At 38.1% G+C, this 19,866-nt stretch overlaps 1 protein-coding gene across 10 annotated transcripts in view; it reads left to right on the top strand.

The window, feature by feature from the left end:
- Positions 1-15,103, top strand: part of SH3BP2 (SH3 domain binding protein 2) — a 41,342-nt gene extending 26,239 nt beyond the window's left edge. For 9 of the 10 annotated variants that reach the window (XM_054201873.1, XM_054201870.1, XM_054201871.1 and 6 more), the window contains 12 exons: positions 841-980; positions 2,074-2,176; positions 4,594-4,711; positions 5,332-5,402; positions 5,804-5,892; positions 7,878-7,943; positions 8,530-9,118; positions 10,233-10,341; positions 10,683-10,738; positions 11,157-11,238; positions 11,485-11,544; positions 12,014-15,103. In XM_054201873.1, coding sequence (XP_054057848.1) covers positions 845-980; positions 2,074-2,176; positions 4,594-4,711; positions 5,332-5,402; positions 5,804-5,892; positions 7,878-7,943; positions 8,530-9,118; positions 10,233-10,341; positions 10,683-10,738; positions 11,157-11,238; positions 11,485-11,544; positions 12,014-12,151 — 1,617 coding nt within the window. In that variant the 5' untranslated portion in view covers positions 841-844 and the 3' untranslated portion in view covers positions 12,152-15,103. The remainder of the gene's footprint in view (positions 1-840; positions 981-2,073; positions 2,177-4,593; positions 4,712-5,331; positions 5,403-5,803; positions 5,893-7,877; positions 7,944-8,529; positions 9,119-10,232; positions 10,342-10,682; positions 10,739-11,156; positions 11,239-11,484; positions 11,545-12,013) is intronic. The other variant, XM_054201869.1, reaches the window with a different exon arrangement.
- The last annotated feature ends 4,763 nt before the right edge of the window (positions 15,104-19,866 follow it).

The following is a 19,866-nucleotide window of genomic DNA, read 5'->3' as shown; positions in this document are numbered from 1 at the left end:
CCAAATGTGCATCATCAGCAAAGGGCAAGCAGTTAGATCTAAATCCTAAGCTGATCCACTGAAAGATCAACTGACTTGCATTTCTGTTTTTCCGAACACATATGCAACAGATATGTACTCCACTGCTGCAGTTAATCCCTCAACAAAACTCTATCACTTACTTATTCTTTTCAGTATGGGTATTTCAAGTTGCCATCTGAGGCTGGAGAGACTCGTGCTGGGGTAGGTGGGTTGTGCTGTAGGCTCTTGGTTTCCTGTACTGAGCTACACTATTGACTTCCATTATTGTCCCTTTTGGGGAAGGGAGAAGCAAACAGGATCCATTGGATTTCGGTCCACTAAAAGCTTTTCAGTTCTAAACCATCATTCCTTTATCAGAAACTAATTTACTGAAGTTAGTTTGCCTCTTAACAGCAAAGCTCTCTAGCCCTACACCTGAGGATAACAGACCATTTCAATGGTTAGAATTTCCATATATATCAGACAGAAAAAACTACTACTAAGAAACTAATTTTCTTGGTAACCTGTTTAAGATGACAGCAGAAAAAGTGGTAACTGCAAAAATACTCAGTGGAGCATGGCATGAATAATTTGTATCAACAACTGTCAATCACTCCTGAGAGCTGTATAAAAATAATTCGGGACTTTTTGCACCATGTTTTTTTATACGTTACAAACTTCCTGGAATCTATGAACACCCTGTCTGTGCTACATACTTGACTGCTGAACCATGTTAGTTGTTTGGAAGACTTGTTTAAGGAAACAAGCTTTGTTTCTCGGTACTCCTTCCTTAAAGTAAAATAAAAATATTAAACTGTTTTTAATTATTCTACATTGCAGAACAATGGCCTCGCAGGAGCAGGTCTGGCCAGTCCCAATGAAGGCAATTGGAGCACAAAACCTTTTGACAATGCCTGGAGGAGTGACCAAATCAGGTTATCTTCATAAAAAAGGAGGCACCCAGCTGCAGATCTTGAAGTGTAAGTTGAATGAGGTATTAACTATATTAAATGTTTTAAATGCTTGCCTTTGGGGCCATTAACACATTTCATGTTAGCATACTACTTATTTAAAGTTCTTCCACTTACTTTGTCTGCAATAGATTACAATTTTATTGGAATATATGTATGAAAGACATGATAATATATTTATTGAAAGAATTTCCTTTAGTTTTTTTGGAACTGTAAATCTTAGATGATAAATGTTGTGGTTGATTTTCTTTTACTTGGTTAAACCTCTTGTCTAGTCCTTCACAAGTAAATAAAGAAATAGATTCCCAGGATATGTATCAATTTAAAAGAATCTTTTCTGAAAGAAATTAGTTCTCAGTTTTTTCCCCAATTGCTTATTCTGTACTGGAAAAAATATCCCCATCTCCTATTGCTGTTGTGAAATGGAAATTTTCTCACTGCCAACATTAGGCTGTTCTTAAAACCAGTAATTTCTTCTGGAATAGAATCTATTTACGTGGAGAAAACTTCGGATTTTAAGTTTGTTTATATGCTATTCATTTGCTGTTCCCTGTTTATAACTAAACTATACTTACATAGTTAAGGACAAAGATTACTGCCTTTGATAAAGGAAGGAATGTTGGCCCCTTTAAAAAAAAAAAAAGAAAATAAAAGATTTTATTGGCAGCTTTATGTATTTGAGATGATAGAAGAGAGGGAAGTACCATCGTGGTTTTGGGATGGACATAAATATGTATTTGTAGCCTGTGGCTACCTTTCTCCCATATTGTTTTAGGTTGCATTCTCACATTAGTTTATTCCTCTGTAAAGCAGCACAGGTGGGATCAGACCTGCAATCTCTTATGCTTCTTTTGAAGTTATCAGATCAACTGCCTCATTTGAGGGAAGCAAATACTACTCTTAGTCCTGAAACACTCTGAATGGACGGCTTCACCATGTGGCTGGTGATCAACAAGCTCTCACTTAACTAGTTTGTGCTCTTATATAATGATTACTAAAACCTTAAACAATAATTCTGCCCAAGTTAACAGGTTCTTGTTAACCTTTGGATTTATTTTGCCTTTGGATTTATTTTGCTCACTTGTTGTCTTTGTCTTTTCAGGGCCATTAAGATTTGTGATTATCCATGAGGGATGTATTTACTATTTTAAGAGCAGCACATCTGCATCTCCACAAGGTGCATTTTCTTTGAATGGTTACAACAGGTGAGTGCCAAAGAACTTACTTAACACCTGAGCTCCTTTTATGTAATTCAGGGGGCTGTGGTTTTCATTTCCAACTAAGTTAAACTCAGCTACATCTGTTGTTTGGGTTAAGTGCTGATCTCAGATTCTAAGATATGTATTCCTTTCAAATTGTATAGATGATGTTTCCTGTGCTTTGCAGATGTGTAGCCTTCATCTTTTGTAATTTAACCAGAAAAGATGATAAATTGCAATGGGCTTACTCTTGTTACTGACTTAATGAAGACTTTGCACAGGCAGATACATGTGGATTCTGTCAGAAAAACGATCTTTGTTCTCTGGTGATTTCAATGATCCTCACAAAACTACAAAGGAATATTTATGGAGTTGCTGACTCAGTAACGCTAATTAGTGTCAAAATCAAATCAACTACAGGAGTGATAAATGAGAGAATGCATGTGCAAAATGTCAAGACATTTTGCTACAAGTTATAAATCTTGATGTTTGCTTTTTTAAGTCGAAGACAAAAATAATGGCTTTCGAGTTAACCAGTACTATCAGAATTTGACTGAGTGCAGTATACGTTCAAGGCCTACTAATAGAAGTCCAACCTAACTTTAAGAAATTGCTGTTGTAATTGATGCTAAGAAAGAACTAATAAGAAAGCGAATGTAGAGTACTATCACATAATTGGTCTGCACTGCTATTTTATTGTATTTGTAAATGTTATTCTTGAACTGCATAATGTTCTCAGAGTTTTGGAATATCTGTTATTAGAATGTGAGAGCTTTCTAACTGACCACAACAATGGCCTATTTTATAGGTATGCAGTTCTAAAACCAAGTCACTCTAAGGCTTCCCTTGACTTTTATTTTGCAGTTTGCATTCAATAGCCTTTATGTGTTAAGAGTGGACAGGAGATGAGGAAGTGCTGTGGTCACTAGTGACTCAAAATGTATAGTGATGCCTATTGCTAGTGTCCCTCCCAGCTGTACCATGGGTATTTCCCACATTAACATCCTTTTAAGCCTTACATTAGTAAAATAACTTAGAGTTCCTTTTGTGGCTTTGTTTTGGACTGGGCAGATGCAGAAAACTACAACCTCCATCTTAAAAGTACGACTGGGGTTCTAAAAAAGATGCAGTTTCTAATTCTGAAATATTTTTGCAGTTGACACGGTTCTTAATGGCAGCTTGAGGATGTTTATTAGATATTTTTTCTTTTTCCTAGAATAGATTAGGCTGGAAAGAACCTCTAAAGGTCATCTAGTCCAACCCCTCTGCAAAGAGCAGGGACATCTTCAATGAGATCAGGTTGCTCACAGCCCCGTCCAGCCTGACCTTGAGTGTTTCCAGGGATGGGGCATCTACCACCTCTCTGGGCAACCTGTGCCAGTGTTTCACCACCCTCACTGTAAAAAACCTTCGTCCTTACATCCTAAATTTCTCCTCTTTTAGTTTAAAACCATTACCCCTTGTCCTATCACAGCAGGCCCCCATCTGTCCCCAACTTTCTTATGAGCACCCTTTAAGTATTGAAAGGCCAAAACAATGTTATTTTGGTTAGGTACCTAACCAAATGTCAAATGTCTCTGATAATATTTTTTCCTACGTTTACAAACCACCTTCCCTAAATATTAAGGATTTATGGAAATACTGTATTATATAAGGAAATCGGTGAGTTTAAAAGTTCAGGAACAAGAAAGAAAGCCCCAATAATGATTGTAAAAGCTTCAACTAGATTTCTCTTCGGTTTATGCTGAGTAAATCTTAGAAATGTTACTTTTAGATAACTCACAGTCTCAGATTTTAGTCTCCTTATTTGTTCCAAAGCCTTATAGCGAGCATTTACAACCAAATTTTTGTGTGTGTAAGGAATTTCCTCATTTGAGACTCCTCTGGGGGGAAAAATCAAAAGAAAGGTATCTAATGCAGTTTGTGAAAGAGGTTGTTATGCATGTTTTAAAATAATAAAGTGCAAGAAAGTTTTTTATAAGGGAGAAGTGGAAAAATTAAATTAACTTTTAATGTTAGTTCTCATTTATTTTCATGGACAACCTGTGTTTTGATTTCTACTCTGTGCCTTTCTAAAATAAGGATCACAGACACCCCACGTACTTCTTGCCATGGTGTGAAGCTTGTGAATTAATACAATTCATTAAAACTATTGAACAGGTGAAAACATCCATTTATAAGTTTAGCTCATGGTTTAATAGCGCTTTTTCTACTGTCAGCGCTCTTGCATTGTCCTTTCTACCACTTTAATGTCCTTTCTGCGACTTCAGTCCCCCACATCTGGGAATTTTGATGGTGTTTTCCTGGGCTTGGGGGTTGTTTTTGTTAAGGCAAAACTGGCCGGTAAAACTGCTTTCTGTCAGAGCTTTATGACTTGCAGAGCAGAGTTAAGCTTTTTATGTATTGGTTGTTCTTCTTCTCAGGGTTATGCGGGCAGCTGAGGAGACAACATCAAGCAATGTGTTTCCTTTCAAGTTAGTTCACATTAGCAAGAAGCACAGGACGTGGTTTTTTTCAGCTTCTTCTGAAGATGAAAGAAAGGTAACTTTCTTCTTCTTTTTGCAATACAATTTTCCTTGAAGCAGAAAGCGAATCTTGGACTTCCCTAAAATCTAAACGAACTGGATGTGTAGCTGTCACTGAAATTTGTATACCTAGTTCTTTGGACTCCTCTGAAAATCACATCTGAAGTTTTAACTATTAATTTAGAGTTAGTTCAACTTGTAATTTAGGGAATGGCTGTAAGTGACCTACTAGATAGCATGTGTTTCTCCATATTGCTCAGTTTATTTTTAGCCAAGGAACAAATATTTGTATGTTAAACCTTTGATGAAGTATGAATACTCTTCAGTGAAATGTCTCGCCCATAAACATACTATGAACAAGTACCTGGCTTTAGAAATAACAGCTTGAAATTCGCAAACTGCAATTTTAATATTTTAACATGTTCTTATAGCATTTTAGATAGTCAAAACATTTTGACTGGTAAATCCTCTCGATGCATGTATCAAGTCATGGATAAATACTATTTCAATGTTTCTTGCAATGTTTCAAGGTTCCTTGCACAGATACTCTGCTCTTACAGAGGACAGACACTGTGCATCTTTGTTTAATGATTTAAAGATGGATGTGTTGAATTCTGTATTTTTATTCTTATTTAGAATTGGATGCTATCCCTGAGGAGGGAAATTGATCACTACCATGAGAAGAAAGAAACAATAACAGAATTCAGGTATCAACCCTTAATTTCTATTTGCTTTTTATCCCTTTTGCACCAGTTCTTGGCAATAGTGCTTTAGGCCCTTTGCACCTACAAGCAATTTACTGTTAAATAAAAACAGGTGCAGTAAGGTCAAAGAGTGAAAGGCCTTCCTAATACATAGTTTAAATAATACCAAGACAAAAATAAATCTTTTTACTAAGAGAACTTTAAATGTCAGCTTTGTGTAAAAGAAATAAACACTTCAAAGTGACAGCAGCAACATACCTTGCTGTTATTTGGGAAATAGGAATAGATTGCTTTTGCTTTTCCAGCCTTGCTTTCCAGTGGTACAGTCCTGCTAACAGACATGTTTACTGTCCCGAGACACATAGCACAGTGATGCAGAAGGTACTCTGTCTTTTCTTTTGCAGTGACTCTGGTTCTGATGCAGACAGTTTCTATGGCTCAGTAGAACGTCCCATTGATATCAAGTATTCTCATCATTCAGCAGATAATGAAGGTGACAAATTTAGACACTGCTAAATAAGACTTATTTATTTACTTATTAATTTGCTTACTTATTTCTTCTGGATTCTGCAGGAACTATTCCTGTAGCTTAATCAAACTGATCCATTTTGCACTATAAATTCTTGTTTTTACAAGGTGTGTAGTTGTAATTTTAAATCAGAAGCAGATACTGTGTGCCATAAACCAGTCATAAAAATAAACGATAACTAAAGAAATTCAGATCTTTCAAGGAGGTATCTTGACACTCTAATAATACTATTTAAAACTTTTATGAAGACTGCATGTCGAAAAGTTTGTAGATCTCGCAAAAAAGATAAAACTTTTGAGTATGTCCATAGGTCATATTGTGGAAATACAAAGTGGTCTTTATATGATGATTGAATATTATTCACAATAATTTAATATAATTATAATAATGGAATATTAGTCACATAAAAGTATGTTCTGAAAACATGTGGAGACAATGCAGTAAAACATTGTGGAGCTAGTTACCTCCTATCTAGACTGCGAAATTAATTCAGCTGTCCTGCAAAACAAGCAGTCACCCACACTGGGATGTTTTTGCCTCTGTGTTGTGGTCTGTTTAGTATGAAACAGAACTGATCATCCCTCCAGTTCAGGAAGATCTTGCGACAGGCATAGGATGGGCCTATGTAAAATGCATAGGCTAACATTCTTCAATGACTTTCAAACTGAGTAGCTTTTTAAAGTAAGGCTCTAAAAATCTCATTCTTAGCATAGCCTTTTTTATTCAAAGTTTAATACCTGTTTGTTGCTGTAGCTGTTTCACAGTAAATGGTTTGGGCTGAGTGTATTTATTTTTTTTAATTAGAAGCGAGGACATTACAGGAAGCCTGTCAGATAGGCATTCACAACATATTTCAGCAACTGACTTCGTATTGAAGAGATGTGTTAGTAAAATCCTCACGGTTCAACATAGTTCCTTTACTAGGCCATTTCCCATCTGCCCTTTCAGATTTCTAACGGCAGGGTTGATTGGAGCAAGTACTCTCATTTCCTGAAAGGAAATTCCTGACTATTTTTCCTGACTAGGACAAAAAGGCAGGAGTGAGTCTTTTTAGGAAATCCGGTTCAATTGCTGCAAAGCAGAGGAAAACAGACTCATCAGCATTTTGTGTAGGATTGTAGTTTAGTACTTCTGTGTTTATGGGAGGGAAGGGTTGTATGCAATACAAATTATGTTAAGAGGCCTAGCATGAGTTTAAGTTAGGAAAATTAGAAGAGCTAAATGATTTTTATCAGATATTCTTACCTTTTTTTTTTAAAATCCATTTATCTGGGGAAATAATGCATATTGTCCTTGAGGCTCCTATCATAGTCAATTCTGAGAAATGACTGCCTAGAAGTAGCGTGTTTTTCATGTCTTGATTATTCTGCCTTAGGGTTAAAGACAACATTGAAACCATTTAAGCCATTTGTTGTGGTGCATTTGTTTTTTGTTGTTGTTGCCAGAGCGAGGCAAAAGAATTAATTGTTTTGTAGATCACTAGGCTTGCTTAAGCTTCTGTATTGCAAAATCATCAATGTTTCTGTGTTAGGGTTAGATTTTGGGGATTATTTTCTTCTAGCTGGTTTTGCCAGTGCTTCTATGTAGTTGTGTCTCTGCGACTGATTTGAATTTTTTTCAGGAAGGCTATAACACTAGAAAATGTTACCGGAAAGTAAACTTTAACTTGAAAAATGGAAAAAATTTCATGTGCAGCGAATTCATCTCCCACTGTTGTAAGCAATGGCTTTCTTAGTTGGCATCAAAGTTTAAGGGAAAAACTGTTCTAAATAGCAGAGGCGTGGACCAAAATTTTTAACTATGTTTTTCACCTCTTTAAAAAAACAAACAAACAATCAAAACCTAACAAAAACTGAAAAAATATTTGTTTATTAAAAAGCAGTAAGTACTCAAGACTCTTTGTTCCAGGAGTACTTATCAGAGTCTGACACATTGATTTTTATCTGCAGATTATGACCAGGAGGAAGAGGATGAATCTTACTTACAGCCAGATACTTCTGACATAGTGAAGGATGGTATGAGATTTCTTTCTTTCCCTTTGCAAAAGGCCCCATCCCTGTGAAAGGCCACCAGTGAAGGCAACATTCATGTACAATGCCAGATTATTATTTTGGCTTGGTCATATCTTAAGCATTGCAGGTGGTAAAATAACTGAAGTAATGCACAGATATCTAATCTTGAGAGGTATTTAGGGTCAAAAGTTCCTGGTAACAGCAGTAACAATTTACAGAAAGTGTTACATGCCTTTAAGGGCATGTTTTCTTGCAGGCCGCCTTCCCTGAAGGGTCTGTATCTGGCCATCAGCCTGGAGGAGGGGTAATGCTTTTAATGTAGTCTCTTTTTCTTTATTTTTAGCAAAGGGAAAACTCTTTACGAAGTTGTCATAAGCCATGCCTGAATAAAAATTGCAGGAGTTTATTACACATAGCATTCAGAATTGTGCTGAAAGTTGAATGTTTATCCAGCATTTTGGGTACTGTCAGACCAGATGCCAATGAAACATCTTAAATCACATAGAAAATAAATTTGAAAAGTCTTGTTTCTTGACATACTGTATTTCCCCTCAGTGTGTCATGTTTTTTTGATGTTTTCTTTCTGTAGATATGGTCCTGCCCCCAGCCTACCCGCCTCCGCCAGTTCCTCACATCAGAAAAGCTGCCTACTCAGAATCAAGGGCAAATTCCTTTGCTGGCAAATCTACTGTGCCAGTACCACCACCACCTCCTAAAAGAAGCTTACCTGATATCAAACTAGAGGATCACTTAAATGTGAGAGAACCCCAGTTACAGTGCCGAGCTGAACCTAATCTAAAGATTCAATCCTCAAGCCGGAGACTAAGTGAACAGCTGCCTCCTGTACCCCCTTTACCTCCTTTCAAAAAGCCTGTGTGTGTCAAAGAATCTTGTTCGTTGCCTCCAGAGCCCCTGCCTCTAGCTCAAGTTCTTCCTACTCCAGAAGGATGCGAGAAGCTAAAAACCTTAAACCTTTCGCTGCGAACTCCTCCTCCACTACCAAGCAGTAAACCCAAGCTGTCACAGTTTACTGAAAAACCAACAGAGCCCAAAGTGCCAAGAGAACATGGTAAACCTGGGCTGTTTGTGCCACCAGTGCTCCCAAAACCACCTGTGCCAGGCCACCAGCCCCCTGGAATCAAGCCTAGACCAGAGAAGTCTTCATGTCCCCAGTTACAGTAAGTATGAAAATACAATGCGCTATTAAATTTTTCCATTGTGTATTAGTTAACTTGTTGACAAACATATGTCGATATGAATCTGAGAAGTCTGTTTCTCTTCCCTGCACCATCCCTTACAGTATTGTGCTTTTTTGCCTCTGTATTTATTGTTTAAAAATTTTGCAATCAGTTTACCTTCTGAAATAGTTCAGTAAGAAATAGTAGATAAACTAAAAAAAAAAAAAAAAAAAAACAACAAACAAAAAAAAACCCAACCACCAAAATTTTGGGTTCACTTGTTTTCAGGTCTATTTTAAACACTTAAAAGCCTTTGATTGCAGTGAACAAGAAGCCTTAATATCAGAACCTCAGTGAACCGTAAAAACAGTTTTGGGCTTCTGTAGAAAGAGGAAATGTGTTTCATTTTATATTAATGTCAGCTTTAGTAAGGGATGTGGAACTAGTTATGGTGGTAAGTCAGATGAAAATATTTTTGCCCATTGGATTGTTTAGCAGCCCTGAAGAACAAGTAATAAACTCTGTAGGACTGTACAAGAAAGACACTGATACGCTGGCGTGAGTCCAGTGGAAGGCCAGCAAGATGTTTGGTCTGTAGCACAGATACGTGAGAAGAGACTGAGAGAACTGGATTCATTCAGCCTTTATAGGAAGGCTAATGAGAGATCACTGCTGTCTACGACTACTTAATGGGTAGGGTGGAGAAGGGAGAGCAACTTTGGAGGTCTGCAGTGATAAGGTAAGAGGCAACAGGCAGAAGTCACAACCTGGGAGATTACAGCTAGATAGTAGGAAAAACTTTTTGCCGTGTTGGATGGTGAAACATCAAAACAGGTTGCTGTGGAGAGGCTGTGGAACCTCCATCCTTAGAGATACTCAAAACTTGGCTGGGCGTGGCTACCTGAGCTACCTGATCTAGTTGGACCTACTTTGAGCAGTAACTTGGACTAAATGATCTCTAGAGGTCCCCTTGCAACCTAAATTAATCTGTTATTTGGGGGCTAAACTGAAAGTTGCTCTTCAGTTCTAGTTTTATTATCGCTTTAGTGTTTTGTGTATATTTGTTCTGTTTTCCTGAGGAGATGTCCTTCAGTTTTTGATCTGTTTCTGCCAGGAGATCACCACCAGATGGACAGAGTTTTAGAAGCTTCTCATTTGAAAAACCAGCACTACCCTCCAAGCCAAACCAACCTGATGATGATTCTGATGATGACTATGAAAAAGTAAGATCAAGCAGATGAGCCGTTCTCAAGGAGAATTTTTTTCTTGCTTATGTGTAGTTTAGGGAACTTTTAAAATGCATATTTCAGGAAAAAAATATCTGAAAACACATTGCTGTGTGATTATTATTTTTTTTTTTAATTTTTTTGAGCTTTAAGGAATGCCTTGATAAACTCTGTATTTTAATATCGGATGTAAAGGAGGAAGAAACATAAAGTAAAGATTAAATCACCACTAATAATTTCAGATACTGATGGCTGTAGCTTATTTGCATAAAAAGTTGCTAGCATTTTGAGTTGTCATTGACTTACACGGTGATTTATTTTCTTCATATTTTTTACAGGTTGGGCTGCCTGCTTCAGTATTTCTTAATACCTCTGAATCCTTCGAAGTTGAAAGGTAGGATGTGACTTTAAAACATTGCTTAGAAGTCCTGCAAAAACCTGCACTGAATAGTAGTCCAAAGATAATTTTGATAGGTACAGCTTGTGTTTAAAAACATAATAAAAGTATTTAAATTCCTTTAATATGGCAATTGCTTTTTAAGGGAGTTAGTTCAGTGCTCATGCATCAATTGAAAATGCATGCTACTTGCAAAGGGATTTTGCTCCATCTGGAGAAGGTTGTTCTGCCAGGATGCTAGATGGGACAGAAAGCCAGATCTTCTGTGCTGTGTTGCTGATTCAGATGCTAGAACAGTGAAATTCTTTCAGCTATGATGTACTATGAATTATTGAAACTGAAATAGAGGTTTATCATAAGAATTTTAAGAATCTAGGCATTTTACTAACACATGTAATTGCTGTATTGTTTTTAGGACATTTAAAGCTAGTAGCCCACGGAGACAACCACAAAACGGATTGTACTGTATTAGGAACTCATCTACTAAGCCTGGAAAGGTAACTGGCAATTGCTGAATCTACCCCCAAAAACCTTTTTGATTTAGAGATACTGTATCTTACATATTATAAAGTACTTAACAATTTAGATGTGCTCTTTCCTTAAAGCAAGAAAATCTGAGACAATCACTATGGTAACTTCAGTGATTGATTGGTTTTTTTAGGCTGGATTGTAACTAATTCCTTAATACATTGACTTAGAGCTTATTAGCATAGGCTGAATACGTTGCATTTTTCTTCTTCAAGGTATTGGTTGTATGGGATGAATCTGCAGAAAAAGTGAGAAACTACAGGATCTTTGAAAAGGTTAGCAGCTGCGCTATGACTGTATGTGTATATATGTGCATGTATATATCAATGAATTTCGTGTGTATATATGTGTATAAAGTGTGCATGTGTATAGGTATATATTGGAACTAATAAGTCAAAGTCTAAACGTCTTCCCATTCCTGAAAGTTAAAATAGTTGTTTTAGAAATATCTGGTCTAGGATGAGAGTTTGAGTACTCGGATCTGGGCTTTCTAGTTGCTGTGTCATGCAACAGACAAACTAGCTGTAAATGTTCAAATCTAAACTTCAGCTCCAGTGAAATCCTAAAGGATGGAATAGTAAATTCCCAAGTTCAATTTGGTTGTCCTTGTGTGACTAGTTTGCAAAGCAGTAGATTGTTTGAAAGAGCTTCTTAGTTCTGATGATGATGGTTTGGGATTTTCTTTAAACACTGAGTTTGGAAAAATTACTGTCAATGATTATGTATGTTTTTGTTCTACAACAGGATTGCAAGTTTTACCTGGATTCAGACATCATGTTTTTGAACATGGGAAGTTTGGTCGAATACTATAGCACTCATGTCTTACCTAGTCACGACAGCCTGATTCTTCGGTGTCCTTATGGTTACTCTAAACCAAGGTGACATGACTGGCATAATTCACTGACACTTAGGACAAATGGGTTCTCTACCGCCCTTGAATTAAGTGCGGACTCCTGCCGCTCTTGGACATCCCAGTGTTTGCACACAGAAACTGTATTTGTTTCAACCACTTATTCTCCCATGAATTGTATATAGACTCCACTTAATGAACTCTTGGTAAAACCTTACAATCCAGATCAGTGGATTTTTATGGTCTTTTATTTTAAAAAGATCTGAACTGATTATGCTGTGAAAGCTGTCTATGGTACCTACACCTTTTAGAAAACTGCTGCTATTACTAATATCCTTGGAAAGTGGAAGATGGACGTGAACAAAGAAGTGGTCTGAATACAACCAATACAGAAAAGAGAAACTTCCAAAATCAGAGTCCGCTTGTGACAGGGAATACTAATACTCTGACTTGAAGATATTACTCCTTAAGTCAGCACTGGTGCTTAACTGAGAGGTTTTTGTATTACTTGTACAGTTGACTTGTAAATATTGAAGACTTATGTGCGAATAATTTGGTTTACTATAGGTAAAGATGATTAGGAAATATGGCTTTTTTGTTAAGCCACCTCATACATAAATGTTACTTCTGATTACGATGTCTGCAGTAATTAACATCAGAGTACTGGCCAACTGATACGGTTGTGGCATCCCACATATTACTTAATGACATGCACTTCAGATAGGCATGCAATAATATTGACTTGGCTTTCACGGGAGCCCTGTTACTTAGTTTTGAACTGGAAGGGTAGGTGCCACTAGTATTTTTAATGGGTATGGGAAAAGAGAAAGGACTACTTAATCTTAAGGGGGAAGGGAGGGAGTCTTCTGAGTACCCCAAATTCTGACTAGCAGTTTTCTCTCACATTGCCATCATCAAAGGTTCTTTAAAACAAAACACACAAAAAACCCTGAAGCCATGAGTGTGATGCTACTATCGCTCCATAAATCTTTGTGGTCAGTCTCTTAGGATGAGGTTGTCAGCCCATTGCATTCTGTTCTGTTCTAGGGCAAAACATACTGCCCTGGTCCACTTCTTGTAATTCAACATGGATTTTTCCATTATTAAAATCACTACTCAGTTTGCAGTTGCAAGCAAAATAAAATCTGTTTTTAACATACTATCAGCACTATCAGTGATAGGCATGAGCAGGGTGCTTGTAATATTTGTTCCCTAATATTTTGGGGACGGGTATCCTAAAACCAAGGGCTTGATATTTATGCCAAAATTACCCTGTTCCTAAGCTTTAATAAAGAGGAGAAATTTATTTTAATGACCTGTTAAGTAACTTTGTTGATTTAAAAGTACTGCTATAATGGTCTCATAGCTCTAATAATGTTTACAAGACTTGTAAAAACAATTAAAAAAAAAAAAAAATCCTGTCACTCCTGAAACAGGAGAAGGTATCTAGCTTCTATCAGTCTGAATCTGTATCTATAAACTTCATTTTTTTTTTTTCTGTTACTTTTTCAAAGTTTATATGTGTCGGCTTTAATCTTGTTACAATTAGGTGGTTATAACTTTAAAAACATAAACAAAACCATTACAGAGTAAGAATTTTCTGTTTCTGTAAACAGTAAACCAGGATTTAATCCCTAAGGGATTTTCCTTAATAAAGAGATGCAATATTAGGACCATACGTAGGAATATAGGCAAGAAACACTGCCTCTATCTTTTGCAAGAGACAACGACATACACAGTATCAGTCTTTTGATCTCTCTTCCCACTGGAGTAGGGTTTATGTGCATAAGGAATATGCAGTAATTAAACGTCAGGTTCTGTTGAATATTGGATATTTTAAGTTTCTAATTCCTTTTATTTTAAATGAGTATCCCTGTGGTTCACTACCCTGATATGATCCACTTTGTAAAGAAGGCTCAGCCAACAAAGCATTTAAAAATGTGTTTTTGGTGTATAGATATATGTATATCAGAGCAAGCTCTACTTTCTTGCAGTATTTACACATACTGTTTACAGAGTAAATATTTCTCTGTCGGAATAATTGACTTCATTGTGTCATGACAGTCATACCTACAGTATGCTATCTTTGGGGCTCTATTCAGATATTTAATTTTTTTTTGCAACCGTATACTCTTAAGATTTTTAAACTGTAAAAATATGTAATCCAATAGATATAAAACATAACACTGTCTTTACCCTGTGTAATACAAGATTTGCAAATATGTAGATTTTTATATTGATTTCCTTTTTTATATAAATGTATATATTTCTAAATTGGATAAACTTTCAATGCTGGTTCACCTAATTTTGTGCCGTCGTCTTTAACTTCATGTTTGTGTGTTTTAATGCTTTTGTTTGTAGTTGTGTTAAATAGTGCTTGATTCTTCTAACCGTGAAGTTTGAGGAATTAGTTTTTAGCCCGCTTAAGAAGCAAATCTTCATGTAAGCAACAGTATCAGCAATTGGGCATTCTGGTCATCAGACAGTGTGGCTGGGGGTGGAAATTACCTATTTTCCATTTACTTCAAAGTTTCCTGAGTGCAGGGTTGAGAACTGAAGCATTCATTTTATCTATGGACACAAAAACACAAGTACGACCATAATAAATAATAAAAAAAAAAAGGCATCTCGGAGGAACAGGAACGTTTGAGCAAGAAAGCCAGGTCTCCAAAGGCGTTCTTCAGCAGCTTGCTTGAGAAAAGAGGACCTTCCAGTTTCCCAGCACCTAATAGCCCTTCTGCTCAGAGACGTCGGTGTAAGCTGGTAGGTTCCCATCTGCAGGTTAGTACGAAGTACGGTACGCATACAACCTCATAGACTTACATCTCTGACGTCTCCAGAATTCAAGGTAGGTGGTATAGAGAGAAGTGTAAAAGCAGTATTTGGTATGCCAAAAAAAAAGCAGTTTGTCAGTTTGGTAATACCCAAGTCAAAAATAATTGATGCTAGTTTGGAAAAAGTCTTGTATCTAAACTTCCAAGAAAAAGTGTTACACGTGATGTTTGGGGGGGGATTGCTCTTCTAAGGGGGGGGGAGGGGAAATTAGAATGCTTTTGAAAATAAAAATTTCAACAAGGGACTGTCAATCAATAGGGAGTGTATCATAGAAAAATTGTCTGGATATCAGTTTACTTTTTATGACAAAAAAGGTGCTTTGTGTCAGCAGTCAGGTATTGCCTAGTTCAGAACTTCCGTTTTTACAAGAATGCCAATAAGCAGCGAGGGTATTCATGGCCTCTGGTGCTTCACGCTTTGTAAAGTTCAAAAGGGCTGTAAAGATTTCCTGAAGCTTTAACTGTGATTATTTTGAATTTGGGGACATCTGCTGGTCAGCCTGTTCCACGCAGGGTTCAAGCAACAGGAATGTAACTGCTAAGCATGTGTGTAGAAGTCGTTTGGGTAGAAATCAATCTGACGTGACTTCAGACAAAAGCTAGAGATAAAAGCTTAACTTCAGGTGGAAACTTGGTGGGCCAGGTCTTTGAAACTTAGGACATCTTTTCGCTCATCTTTCTCACATAAGCAGCAATGTTATTTAGCAAAATTACTCATCTGAATGTCTTTTAACCTAGATGAGAATGAAATTAATTGCATTTTATATTTCTGCGTCTAAATTATTCTTAAGATATACTTTGAGGTGGAATTTACATAATGGCCATCTGAGCACCACCTAAATTACCTACCTCATGAAGCATTAAAGAATTGTGAACATTAAATACTTTACCTAGCAGCAAGCAAATCACATGATGTTGCAATAGTTTCTATTTTACTAAATAGTCAACTCCTTGAAGTCAAGGAGGTGGGTTTTTTAGCAAGGGGAGTGCTTGAGATGACTGTGATTACAACCCCTTAAACAGAAGAGCTCATAGTTCTTTTACAATAAATGTAAGTACAAAAGAATACTCAAGTACAAAAATACCAAACAATAAATGCTACTAAAACTTTTAGAGTGGATAGCATTTGAGCTCACTTTAAAACTGGATGAAGTGATTAAGTTCAGTGGGCTTAGGGTACATAGCAAGTTTTGTAGCATAGCCAGACCCAAAATCTATTCCTCTGGGGCTTCCATTCCTGTATCTTAATTACAGGACAGTCATCACTATCCCTCACCTGTACCTCCTTCTACATACTATTTTCAAATCCTTACATAAATCAGTAAAATTCAAAAAAGCAGCTTCCTTCTGCGATGAATATGATTGCAGCTGGGACAAAAATAAAGCTTGTAATAGTATTTCTTAGTACCTTACCTACACTGAGTGACTTCAGTAATACTACGCATAAGCCATGAGATATTATTAATGCTGTTTATAGACAGCTGAAATTAAGATAACCCATTACATCATTTTTAAAAAGGCATTTATGTTCAATGATTTCAAAAACAATCCCTCACGAGCTTTTCATCTGTAGGGCTGCTCTTGGGTTATTTTGTACCCCAAGATGATTTGTGTGTCTCTGTGCACCCCTTCCCGCTGCTCCAAGTCTGGTGTGACTCATTAGGGACTGGCTTTTACTTTGCTGGCACCTGACAAGGAAGTTGCAATACTAAGACTCTGTTTTTGAAGGCCCGTGGCAAAACTAGCAGAGAATTCACGTGCTGGCATTATTTTATTTAGAGGAACCAGAACTTTGTTGGAGAAGTGGAGTAAAAGGTCTGCGTGAGATGAAAATGAATGATGACAGTAGGGAAGCAAGTCCTGCCCACTCAACAGACTGTCAGAACGGTTCTGGGAGGCCAAGAGGGAAAGATCTATTTTGATACTGTCACTCCCAGTTTACAGGTAAGAAAACTGACGTGGAACTGCTTACGTGGGATGAGTGCATCCTATATAAAGGAAAAAATAAATCTCCTGATGCCAGATCTGTGACGTCAGCCTAGCACTGTGCTTCTCACAGGTAGCTGTAAATGATCATTGAGGAGTGCTAATGCCAGGTAAAGAGGTCAGTTGCATAAAAATAATTGTACAGTAGTATTTTTCTGATACCCAGTAAAGCCAAACTAAAATAATTTGTAAATGAATACATTCGCATTGACTTTTTTATTTGAGACTGATGCGTGTTGATTCCAGTGCTGCTGATGCTTGAGCCTCCTAAGGAGTACAGCTTACTGTGGATGAGGCAGCGATGGGAATGTCTGTTCCGCTTAAACAATACCGTGTTCTGACACCTCTCGTGGGGAGGTGGTGGTATTCTTCTGCTTTGTGAAGGGCCAGTAACCATTCTCCAGGACACATGCAGCAAGTGCAAGCTTCCTGGCAACAAGCTTGTCTTGGTCATTTTCTTAGACCCTCGCCAGCAGTGTAAAGATCTTAAAAGGGTCAGATACCACAGTCTGAAAAATACTGCATGGATTCATATTGTACCTTTTGTTGTAGCTGTAATGCTGTGAACCCAGCTGGTAAGAATTACCACAGACAGGCAAGTTCTTCATGTCTTAAATAATGCAGAAGTGCTTTTTCAGATTGTCTTTGCCGCATTTCTGCAGCACTGTGTACCGCTTTAGTATGTATGTGCCCTCCCTTATGTTTCTACCCATGTAATCCTACCTTTGCCTTTGCACCAGCAGTGCCGTTCCTGCAGCTGGGTAGAGGCGGTTCAGGAATCTGGTCAGGCCAAAAACTGAACAGGCAAGATTAAAACCGTCATGCATCAGCTGTAGCAGTCTCGGGCTGCAGAGTGAGTTGTTTTGAGTGTGCTGATTCAGCAGAAAGCAGGCTTCGCCCCCTCCCTCACCCCCGATTTTCCCATCAGATTACTTACTCAGGTGAAACAATATCTTTTCTGCTCTCACGATTATGGGACATGATGCAAGGGGTGGGGGGAATGCTGGAAGGGGACAGCGGGAACTTGTGACCTTGGGCAAGTCACAGGGTAGGACAGCAGAAGAGAGGGGTAAAGGAACAGCACTCTTCTGCAGCATTTCACTGTTAGAGCGAACAGGCGTGATGATAAAATACACCCTTTGATCAGCATAAGCTGCTTGTGACACAGCACCTGCTAGTTATACAAACACTTTAAGCCAGCACTGCTTGTGGAAGAAATGACCCTGCTCTCCCCCAGTCCCTGGGCACTGCTGCTGTCCTCAATGTCCCCCTCTTTCTTGGCACTGTTGGTCTTACAGCCAAGCACTGAGCTGGAGAGGAAAATCATTCCTTTTAAAACAAAGCAGTATTTCTTTGCTGAGTTAGTTTTAACATGGATCCATTCTCCCATTTACCAGACAAGAAGAAAGAGAGCTTTATATGTTGAATGCTATGGTGAGGAAGGGAAAGAGAGGTAAATGGGGTGCCAAGATGATGGAGAGTTTTGACAGTCATCTACTGTTGCCTACTCAAGAGGAAGACAATGTGCAAGGCAGGTGGCTGGACCTTGCAGGTGCAGAGCACCTGCAGATCTCCTTGATTAGACTTTGAACAAGGACAAAAGTATGCTATCTGGTATGTAAACACATCCACTGGGTTTAATGGGGTTCACCATTAGACAGGTGAAGTGACTTTAATGTTTTAGGCTTACAGAACAGTTCTTACAAAAAAAAATTCAAACATTATTTGGTAATTATTAGTAATTACACTAATACATGTCCTATTGTGGGACATGTTTGATTAGGCAGATCTACATCCAGTAGTGTTGTCTTGTCACATGTGCCATAATCATTCTGTGTTATCACTTGACAACTGAACCACCATTTCTGATGGATGAATTGACATATAAGGTTATGTATATCTCTAGGGCCTGGTTTTCCATTCTGAACAGTGAACAAATGAAGATTAATTGCCAGAAAGCGTAAACTAGGTAAGTGGAGTATGTTTGCTTGGCGAAGGTGGTTGGAGCAAACTAGATTCCTCCTATATTCCAAGGGAGAGATGTTTTATGGCACCTGAAGGCACCCATCAGGTTCTGCTACAGGAGTCTTATTTTTCTTCTTGTCGTATGGATTACTTGGAGGTGGGGGATACAGATAACAGAGGAGAAGAGTTTAGTATTTCTGAAAGCATGTTCCCAGACTCCTAACTCTTCATTTGACCTGAGGCAGACACTATTCTATACAACAGTTTCCAAAAAGAAGGGTAAGGCAGCAGTCTTGAAATGATATAGAAATGACAATAAAAATGTACAAAAAATAAAGATAGCTACCAGAACAAGTTAACTTTACAGTTGGTGCTTTATTTGCAGTGACTAACAAACAGTGGGGTTATACTAGCCACAGAGCTCTTCAAAAGACTTAGAAGATCTAGAGGGATGATGTATAAAGAGCTAATCAGATTTTATCACTTGTACACAGGATTCCTATCTGCACGCTTCCTGAATCAAGTATACAACTTCTCATGAGACTGACATTTAACACCCGGAGGATACTCGACTGCCTTAAATACCTTCGGTTTGGACAGACGTCTCTAACCCTCACCGCCACAGTTCTCAAGTTTGATTCCGCTCACTGGGTATCTGCGCTTCTGGATCGATCTTGACCTGCTTTGAGCTTCCAGCGATTAGATACCGCCACGGCCGCGCGTTAGAGAACCCTTTATCGGAACGCTTCCCTGGCAATTGCTTGATTTCTGTCCCTATCTCTCAGCCTGCTGCGCGATAAGCTTCCCAGACGACACGCTGCTCCTCTCCGAAGGGATCCGGTTCCACAAGAAACGCCTTCCCCGCGCCGGGGGGCTCTTCTTAGCCTCTGCCCGCTCGTTCAGGAATGGCCCGGAGCCCCACGACCCGCCGAGCGCGGCCGCGGCTGAGGTAACCCGCTTCC

The sequence above is a fragment of the Rissa tridactyla genome, chromosome 5, assembly GCF_028500815.1.
Source record: "Rissa tridactyla isolate bRisTri1 chromosome 5, bRisTri1.patW.cur.20221130, whole genome shotgun sequence".
Taxonomy (NCBI): domain Eukaryota; kingdom Metazoa; phylum Chordata; class Aves; order Charadriiformes; family Laridae; genus Rissa; species Rissa tridactyla.
Note: the sequence above shows the minus strand (reverse complement) of the source record. Positions and strands in the feature narration are given on the sequence as shown.